Here is a 10,987-nt window from a genome sequence, read left to right on the forward strand (position 1 = left end):
ACTCCCTCCGTCCCCTATTATAAGTCACTTTTTTTGAGTTTATCTTGTCCCATAATATAAGTCATTTTACGTTATCTATGAAGCATTTATTATATTTTTCCATGTTTACCCTCATATTTAATACTCCACGTTCAAAGAATTTTTATGTTTCCCAAAATTTTGCTTGATTTCCAAGATCTTTATAGTTTAAAGGTAGTGAAATATTAATATAGACAGAGAATTCCATATGAGGGTGATTTTGGAAAGTTTTTTTAAAAAACTACAAATTTATTACTCTTAACTAATTTTAAGAATTTTTCTTAATTCTAGAGAATTGGTTAAAAGTGATTTATAATAGAGGACAGATGGAGTATTAGATAAATAGTTTGGTAATTATAACTATTTATTTCATCGCCACACTTTTTTATGTCCCTTATGTATACTGCACTTAATAAGTGATAAGTACATTACGTATGGAAAAATACATACCACACTTTTAAATTGCGGTATGTCTTCATACATACCATATTTTACACTATGTTTGATGATAGAGTAGAGAGAGATAGAAAAGAGAGAATAGAGAAAAGATAAATTGAGTAGAGAGAAATATTGTGGATTTAAGAGGTTGTTTAGTATGATAAAGATAAAGATAAGTGAGAGAGATGAAAAATAATGAGCGGGAAAAGAGAGAAAAGATTAATTTTTGATTAAAATAATTTTTTTTTGAAAAAAAGTAAAAAAAGGGGTGGGCCCCACCTTTGCAGCCCCCTCCCCCTCCTTTCTCCCACCAAATAAGGTAACTTCCTCCATCTCTCTCCTATCTGTCTCTTGCATCTCTATCTCTTCTAACTAGGCTCCGTTTGGAAAAACAGCTTAATGAAGCGCTTATGACATAAGCGTTTATGACATAAACGCTTATTCATAAGCTATTTTAAAAAATTTATTGAAATAAATTGAAAATAAGTTATACATAAGTATAATCTCTTTTTCATTAGCTATCATGGATACCTTATGAAAATAAGCTCAAAACAGCTTATGATCTACCAAAAGCTATTTGCATAAGCTCTCCCAAACCCCTCCGGCCTCGACCACCCACTGGGACCAGGTTCCTCCCACCAAATCTAGAGAATAAACTAACTTTTATATCATGAGTCCCAATGAGCGTTTTGCTTAAAATTCTATTTGTTCATCTAAAAAAAAATTCTATTTGTTATAATATTGATTTTTTTTTGCTATATTGGAAAATAAATTTGTTATAATATTGATATACATCTTTATTGTGATTTTAATAATTATATCAATATCTATCTATATTTTATTGTTATATAAAAATAGGAACCTCATACAAATGAAATTTTTTACTGATGTGAACCCTAATTAATTTTTTTTATTTATATCCAGGAGCGGTATTTTTCTCAATTTCCCTGAAGCAATGCAAAATCAAGCAGTTTTCTTGTTCAAAAATGATAGTATAAAATTATTCATGTGGATCTTACCCAATAGTTTAAGCTTGCAGGATAATTGGTTATTTGACATGGTATCAGAGTTCAATCTCAAAGTGGACAACTTAAAGTGGTTGGGGAGAAGAATCGCCCCCCAGAAGTAGAAGTTGTAGCACCAAGTGAATCAAAGGAGTCACAAACTCAGGATTTCACACCGCATTTGGAAAAAATTTATTCCTCTCACCAGACAGTGTTGAGCGTTGAATCTTCCTGTAGGTTCTCAACAACTTTTACTGATTCATATCTTAGAAGAATTACTAAGGATATATCGGCAAGGTAGGAAACACAAGTAGGGCCGCAAATTTCATGTCATGGACCTTCACATAGTAGTTTGAGTGCATAAGGCGGCATGTCAGGTTCATTATATTCTTTGATTAATCAAGACCACAAACAAGATGAGAACCCAATGTATGGTGATGTTGATCTGCTAAACTCAGATGATCAATGCACACAAGGTCCAGGTATAGGTTTGGAAAGGCATTCTAAGCTACATAATAATGTACAGAATGTAATTGAACAGCAGGAGCAAGCTGTGAATGATCCTAATTTTATTCTTAATCTAACACATAGTTTCGGGTAGTCGTTGATCATTCACAACTTTCTCATGTTGTTCATTGATATTGTGTGCATTCTTATGTAGCTTAGAATGTCTTTCGAAATCTATCTGTGGACCTTGTGTGCATTGATCATTTGAATTCAACAGATCAACGTCCCCATACAATGGGTTCTCATCTTCCTTGTTCTCTTGATTAATCAAAGAATATAATGAAACTAACACGTCGACTTCTATTCAAACTATTTTGTGAAGGTCCATGAGATGAAATCTGTGGTTCTACCTTTGTTTCCGACCCTAGCGATATACCCTTGCCAATTCTTCTAAGATAGGAATCGGTAAAGGCTATTGAGAATCTACTGGAAAATTCAAGGCTCAACGTTGTTTGTTGAGAGGAATAAATTGTTTCCGAATGTGGTGTGGAATCCTGAATTTGTGACTCCTCTGATTCATTTGGTGCTGCAACTTCTACTTTCGGGGGATGGTTCTTCTCTGCAACCACTTTAAGCTGTCCACTTTAAGACCTGAACTTTAATACCATGTCAAATCACCACTTATCCCAAAAGCTTAAATTTTTTGGTAAGGGCCACATGAATGGTTTTATATTGTATTTTAACACGCCCTCTCATGCAAGAGCCATTTGGACTGGAAGCGTGGAAGAATTGGGGGCGACGTGGTATCAAAACCATTCATGTGGCCCTTACCCAACAGTTTAAGCTTTTGGATTAAGTGGTTATTTGATATGAAGGAAATCTAAATATGTTTGCTTACAAATAATATGTAAGAAATTATGTACATGTAGAGGACATAAATGATAGAGGTAGAGTTGTAGATTGTATTGTGGAACAAATAAAAACCTTGTCGTTAACTCTATGAACATTAGTGAGATAAAGAAAAATGTAAGTGATGATAGTTATTGATAGACTTTCTAGCTAGTCTCTGAAACAATTCACTCTAAATGAGTTATAAACCATAAGAAGCATTAGAAAAAATAAAGTTAATTTGTATGAGTTTAATTTGTATGCACTGACGATATTTACACCGTCAACCAATCAGATTTGAAGGATGTTAGAAAATCTCTTATTTTATTTAATTTCATTAATTGATGTGACACATCCTTAAAATGTGATTGGTTGACGGTGTAAAAAAAATTTACCCCGTCGGTGCATCATCATTTTTCTCATAATATAATGATTAATTGTTTTTTTATGGTGAAATTCATTTTCAAATTGGATACAAAATATAAATTGAATTAAAATAAATTTTTGAAATAGTATCCAGCGCAACTATTCAATTTAAATAATAAATTTGATATTAAGTATATTCTACAAAGTTAGAATTACATGAAAAGGAATTTTATTTTATGTTGAAAATAATTATCATATCCATACTCTCACATAAATTATTTTTATTTATCTTTCTGATGTACTAAAAAAATTATTTTACTTAGGAGAATCTTACTCTGTAAAATTTACTATAAATGAGAAAGTGGGAATTGTATTGGAATAAGGGAGAGTAATAGTCTTATTCTTTACAAAAATTACTCACTTTAGAGTGTTATGTTCTTTTCAATCATCTTTAAATCAATTTTTTCTCTTGAAAAAAAATACCTAGATTTTTTTATTTGATACATCGGAAAATGACAAGAAAATAAAACAAAAACTAAGGGATGCCTAAAGCATCTTTCAAAATAATTACTTGAAGCTCTGGCGTAGGGGAATTCACCATGGTAACATCCACCACCCGACCATTGCAACTCTGCCTTGCCAGCCAATCAACTGCCATGTTATTCTCCGTGGAACCCAACTAAAGAGAACCTGCCATCGGCGATTTCGCAAGGCCTTGATCTCACGAAGGAGCGCAGTTTGATCATGGAGCAGCATTTGGTTCTCCGCTGAGAGAGCATTAATGGGGTCTCTGCAATCAGATTCGCGGAGAAGCTTTACTCACTCCAAGGGTGAGAAACTAATTCTTTTCTTCTATCAAATTAATGAATATAATAACATTTAAATTAAAACGCGGTAATCAACTACACACGTTAATCTCATTACAAGAGTCACAACCCACAACCAAAAGCCCACCATTTCGGACAAAAAAAACCCAACCTTCCTCTTTAAATTTCTTGTTGGCCTTTACTTACCCCTCACAAACACATAGTAGGGTTTTTTGTTGATCATTCACCAGCGCCGCCGCCAGTAAAGAGATTCATTCCACTCTTCTTCCATTCTCTCAGATAGCTAGAGAGATCAACAAACATCGTGCTGGTAGAGCTTACTTGATTTAGGTACTCATCTGCTCTTACATCTGAATTGCCCAATTTTACTTGTTGATTGTATCTATTTATTCATTCAAATTTACTTTCGTTTGATTAGGTTATTTGATCTCTTCAAAAAAAAAATGTGTTTTCTCAATTACTTATATCGATAAACTATATAATGAATACTTGTGTTTCTCCTGTATCTATGCGATTAATTTTTCTTCATTTTAGAATGAGTCTTCCAACGATTGTGATATCCTTGATTCATTTGATCATCGAACAAGTTGTGCAGTTGGGGTAGGTTCCTTTATATGCTTCATTCTTCCACGCTTTATTTAAATATCTACATATTCTTTTGCTCGAGTTGCAGTGTATGGTTTGCAATTTCTTAGGTTTTTTGTTTCTACATTAAAATAACCTTATTGATTACTAAGATTATGGTGTGATTTGACACTTTGACATTCCTCACAAAATTTCTCATTTGTAAAAGCGGTTAAGTTGATTTGCTAATTAAGCATGCTTTGGGTGACTTGAGAACTACTTTGTGGATTCAACGTTCACTTTTATTTTATTTTCTCAAATAAAGTTTAGTTTATAAATGACTATTGTCAATATTTAGTCTTTAATTTTTTGGAATTATCCATTATTTATAGTTTTGGACTTTTTTAAATTCTATTTGTTCATCTAAAAAAAATTCTATTTGTTATAATATTGATATAGCTCTGTATTGTGATTTTGATAATTATATCAATATCTATCTATATTTTATTGTTATATAAAGCAATAGGAACCTCATACAAATGAATTTTTTGACTGATGTGAACCCTAATTAATTTTTTTTATTTATATCCAGGAGCGGTATTTTTCTCAATTTCCGTGAAGCAATGCAAAACCAAGCAGCTTTCTTGTTCAAAAATGATAGTATAAAATCATTCATGTGGCTCTTACCCAATAGTTTATGCTTGCAGGATAAGTGGTTATTTGACATGGTATCAGAGTTCAATCTCAAAGTGGAATACTTAAAGTAGTTCGGGAGAAGAATCGCCCCCCAGAAGTAGAAGTTGCAGCACCAAATGAATCAAAGGAGTCACAAATTCAGGATTTCACACCGCATTCGGAAAAAAATTATTCCTCTCACTAGACAGTGTTGAGCGTTGAATCTTCCTGTAGGTTCTCAACATCAACAACTTTTACTGATTCATATCTTAGAAGAATTACTAAGGATATATCGGCAAGGTAGGAAACACAAGTAGGGCCGCAAATTTCATGTCATGGACCTTCACATAGTAGTTTGAGTGCAGAAGTCGGCATGTCAGGTTCATTGTATTCTTTGATTAATCAAGACCACAAACAAGATGAGAACCCAATGTATGGTGATGTTGATCTGCTAAACTCAGATGATCAATGCACACAAGGTCCAGGGATGGGTTTGGAAAGGCATTCTAAGCTACATAATAATGTACACAATATCATTGAACAACAGTAGCAAGCTGTGAATGATCCTAATTTTCCTCTTAATCTAACACATAGTTTCGGGTAGCTGTTGATCATTCACAACTTTCTCTTGTTGTTCATTGATATTGTGTGCATTCTTATGTAGCTTAGAATGTCTTTCCAAATCTATCCGTGGACCTCGTGTGCATTGATCATCTGAATTCAGCAGATCAACATCCTCATACAATGGGTTCTCATCTTCCTTGTGCTCTTGATTAATCAAAGAATATAATGAAACTAACATGTCGATTTCTGCATTCAAACTATTTTGTGAAGGTCCATGAGATGAAATCTGTGGTTCTACCTTTGTTTCCGACCCTGCTGATATACCCTTGCCAATTCTTCTAAGATAGGAATCGGTAAAGGCTATTGAGAATCTACAGGAAAATTCAATGCTCAATGTTGTTTGTTAAGAGGAATAAATTGTTCCGAATGTGGTGTGGAATCTTGAATTTGTGACTCCTCTGATTCATTTGGGGCTGCAACTTCTACTTTCGAGGGCTGGTTCTTCTCCGCAACCACTTTAAGCTGTCCACTTTAAGACCTGATCTTTAATACCATGTCAAATCACCACTTATCTCAAAAGCTTAATATTTTTGTAAGGACCACATGAATGGTTTTATATTATATTTTAACACGTCATCTCATGCAAGAGCCCTTTGGGCTTGAAACGTGGAAGAATTGGGGGCGGCGTGGTATCAAAACCATTCATGTGGCCCTTACCCAACAGTTTAAGCTTTTGGATTAAGTGGTTGTTTGATACGAAGGAAATCGAAATATGTTTTGGTTACAAATAATATGTAAGAAATTATGTACATGTAGAGGACATAAATGGTAGAGGTAGAGTTGCAGATTGTATTGTGGAACAAATAAAAACCTTGTGGTTAACTCTATGAACATTAGTGAGATAAAGAAAAATGTAAGTGATGATACTCTTTGATAGGCTTTCTAGCTAGTCTTTGAAACAATTACTCTAAATGAGTTATAAACCATGATTCCACATTTTTTTTTCTAAAAACACCATGATTCTACATACAACGATAACTCAAAGGAAACTGAAGTTAGATTGAGTATAGTCTGGGATGAATGTTGAAAATAAAGTCAGTGAGTTAAAAGCTGATGAAAAGATGAAAACCAAGTTCATAATGGCAACAATTAATCTAGTCTAATACTCCTTCGGTCCCTAATTATAAGCTAAAGTTGTAAAAATCAGGCTTATTAAGAAAGCCTTAATTTATGCATTGGTTTAAAAAAATGGTACAATATTTCATATTTACCCCTATTTAAGTGGGTAGTACAAGGAGGAAAGAGAATAAAAGTGAGTTTCAATTTCAAAATTTTGGAATTGGAAAACCAAACAATGCAAGGACAAATATGGAAAAAAATATGACCTTTTGCATAGTTAGCTTATGGCTATGTTTGGCACGTTTAGCTGATAAGCTAGCTGAAAGCTGAAAAGCTAGTTGATAGCTGAAAAGCTAGCTCATAGGCATAACTGAAAGTTGATAAGCAAGCTGAAAGCTGATAGCTGAAAGCTGAAAAGCTACGTAATTGTAACAGAAATGTTTGGTAAAACTAGCTGTTGAACAAGCTGAAACTGTAAAATGACATAAAAGGACATACTTGTATATTTATTTTTATATTTAACATTACTTTATTTTCACATTAATACGTATAGGATATTAATATTAAAAATATTATAAATTTAAATATTTTAATTTGACTCAATTTATTTATCATCTTAAAAATAGGTTTTCTGAAGGAACAAAAAAAACATCTTAAAAACATAATATTAATTTTTACTTATTTTATTTTAACATTAATACCTATATGGTGGAATTTTAATAAAATAATAAGGATAAAAATGATAATAAATTCAATAAGCTATAAGCTTTAAGCTATAAGCTACCTCAGATAGCTTATAGCTTAAAGCTTTAAGCTACTGAAATAAGCTCCTTCATCAAACACTTTTATAGAGCTTTTAAGCTAGTCAAATAAGCTTTAAGCCAGTCAAATAAGTTATAAGCTAGCTGAAATGACATGCCAAACATAGCCTATATTTAATGACACCACATAGATCTCAATGTTAGCTTATAATTAGGAACGGATGGAGTATTATATAGTTTGGGAGCCATCTGAATCCTATGTGTCATGCATCTAGAACTTCAACAGATTTATGGACACCTGTCAAGCATTGAAAATTCATGACATTTTCACTATGAAAACTAGATTAATCATACACTTAACCTATACTTACTCCGTTCCTATTTATCTGTCAAGGAAGAGAAGGTTCACACAAATTAAGGAAAGTAATTAATTATGTTGATTTTCATAAAAGTATTATTTGTTTTCCTATATCACCCTTTAAAATGTATTTTATCTTTATTCATTTATTGTTTCTGTAAGGGTATTTCTTGTAAAAACATAAATTAATGCTCTCTTGAAACTCTAAGTGAACAGATATACATGAACAAATTTTTTTCTTCAAAGTGGACAGGTATTAAAGAACGGAGGGAGTACTAGTCAATACTACTTTTTGGAACTTGGTTAATTATTGCTAAAAATGAATAACTTATTTTTAAATAACGTGCCTCACTAAACTTATTCTTTCAAGTAAGAGTAAAAAATGTACTATTTTTCTTTATTAAATTCAAATAAAACAAAGGAAATAACTAATAACATAATTTTAGTGGTCAATAAATCTTTTTAAAAATATTTTTTCTAAATTAAATGATTATACTATTAAAAAAAAAACTTGAGGACAAACTGCAAGGAAGAAAGGAGAGGGCCAGTGGCGGAGACAACATTCTCATCTCGGTTTGTCAAGTCTAAAGTGCATATGATTTCTAAAAAAAAATTTAAATTCTAAATAGAGTAATTAAATTCTATTGTACTATGTAAGTAGATGTAGTGAAAAAAATTAAAAAGAAAGAAAGATATAGGTTATTTTTTGGTGTTGAAGGTATAACTTTCCATCAACAAAAGCATTATCTCAGTGACCACAAAGTTATAATAATTAACACGAAGGATCATCAAATCTAACTAATCAAAAGAATCTAAACTGTGAGGGAGATTAGTTACAAAGAAGGATAAAACAGTTACTAAAATGTGAGTGGAATTGAGTAGCACCAATATGCATATTCATTCAAAATTAGAGCATCCAATTTGCAGATTGAGTCAAAAACTCAAAATTATAAGTTTGCACACATAACAGTGATAGGGCACAAAATAGCACACGAAATATAAATGGAGAAGTGAAATTATTGGTAGTGAATATGTGAAAAACTGAATGAAAAAGTTTGAAATTGGAAGCATACATTAAAATAAAAGAAAAATAGCAACGCACAACTCAAGCCTCAGTACTAGAGCACATCAGCACAACAAAAGCCAAAAGAACCCCAAATGTTCTAAGTTACCTTTCTTCAACAAAACTAAAAGGTGAAGAGATAAAAACTAGCTTGTAAAGTATAATATAAAAGATTTGAAGTGATTTGTCTTTGTCATTTTGTGGAACGACACTAAGTCAAAGAAGTAATATATATTTGGTGATGGTGGTGATGTATATATTTTTACGGGGTATTGGCAAAGAAAATTAAAATAATGGGGGAGACTATGGCATGACCATGCCCCCCTGACTATGCTATTGAAGAGGGCGTATTAAACCAACAAAAATGAGACAAAGCGCACTCGCTCAAAAGAAAAACTCCAAAAAGAAGAAACTACCCTAGTAAGAACCCTAAAAAAGATCACCAAAGACTAATAGCAGAGCAGCAAGATTCAGAGGCAAAACAAGCAAACCCAAAAAGACACTATGAAATCTTAAACTACCACCATTCCCTCAATTATTTTTGTTCATGTTAGGAGACAAGCTAATTGTGTGGCGCATGCTCTACCTTCCAAAACTTTTATATTTTCCATCAAACATATGATGGGGAGATCCACCTTCATATATTTGATCATGCTCTATTTGTACACTCAACTCTTTTTTATTAATATAATACTAGTATTAGAACCCGTGCGATGCACGAACCCTTAATACATAATTTTGTCTGGTTTTATAAGCACTTACGAATTTTATATGATCAATGGCAACATAGTAATTATGACAAAAATAATATTAAAGTATGCAAGAGATGAAATTAAATGGCAAAAAATAATACGCACCATACATCAAGTCAAAACAAATAGTTAAAATAAAATAGAGATCATCTTTAATACTAACTAGAGATCATCTTTAATAGCCTTTGGAAGAAGCTGTGGAGCAGCTGTGGTTTGCCCCGATGCAAGGAGTTTTCTTGGCGCATTTGTCGCAGCTTTGTTCCGGTCCGTTCAGCGCTTGCTCGGCGCGGCATGGATGTGGATTTGGTTTGTCCGCTTTGTGGAATCGAAGAGGAAACAATCGAGCATTTGTGGCTCTGCTGCCCGGCCAGCCGCAGCGTGTTTTTTGCCATCCCGTTAGCGCTGCGGCTTGAGCGGTTTGTGTCCCTACCAGAATTCCTTCATCATTTCTTGGTTGTTGCAAGTGCAGACGCCATAGTTGAGTGGCAGACAGCTGCATATGTTCTGTGGGAGGCCCGAAACAAGCTTGTCTTTGAGGGTCGGCCCTTCTCTTGCGATGCGGTGGTGCGGCGCACGCTCCAGCTGTTGCAACGTCCATCATCTGCTCAAGCTTCCCGCCGACCGGGTATAGTATTGGAGGCCGTTTGGCGAAGGCCAGAGGAGGGGATGATAAAAGTAAATGTTGATGCCTCCTTCAAGTCAGCTACAGATTCTGGTTCAGGCATGATAGCGCGGGACTCCGAGGGCCAAGTTTTGGCAGCAGCAGCAAGCTATCCGGTGGTGGCTTCCTCGCCGGTGTTGGCTGAGGCTTGGGCTCTTAGGTGGGCTATTATCTTGGCTTTGGAGCTTGGTTTTCGCCGGGTATGTTTTGAAACGGATTGTCTGCAATTGTTTCAACGGTGGCAGAAGCCTCCGGATGGCGTTTCTTATCTTATGTCTATTCTTAGGGAGTGTTTATCCTTTCGTCGTATTTTTGATGTAATGACTTTATCCTTTGTTCGTCGTTCTGGCAACTTAGTTGCGGATTTGCTTTCTAGGAGGGCCTCTACTTATGCCGGTTTGGTTTGGGTAGAGGAAGTACCGTCCGAAGCTTTACCTTTTGTTTCTGCGGATTATTTGGCGTCTATGCCAGTCCAAATTTAA

General features: G+C 33.9%; 1 protein-coding gene across 1 annotated transcript; it reads left to right on the top strand.

The window, feature by feature from the left end:
* The first annotated feature begins 10,135 nt into the window (after positions 1-10,135).
* LOC130747724 (uncharacterized) lies at positions 10,136-10,987 on the top strand. The gene has a single exon (XM_057600742.1). The coding sequence runs from the start codon at positions 10,136-10,138 to the stop codon at positions 10,985-10,987; it is 852 nt and encodes a 283-aa protein (XP_057456725.1).

Source organism: Lotus japonicus, chromosome 1 (genome assembly GCF_012489685.1).
Source record: "Lotus japonicus ecotype B-129 chromosome 1, LjGifu_v1.2".
Classification (NCBI taxonomy): domain Eukaryota; kingdom Viridiplantae; phylum Streptophyta; class Magnoliopsida; order Fabales; family Fabaceae; genus Lotus; species Lotus japonicus.

What these genes read in the sequence shown, in the direction of transcription:
- LOC130747724 (XM_057600742.1), top strand. Translation starts at nt 10,136, where the DNA reads ATGGATGTGGATTTGGTTTGTCCGCTTTGTGGAATCGAAGAGGAAACA.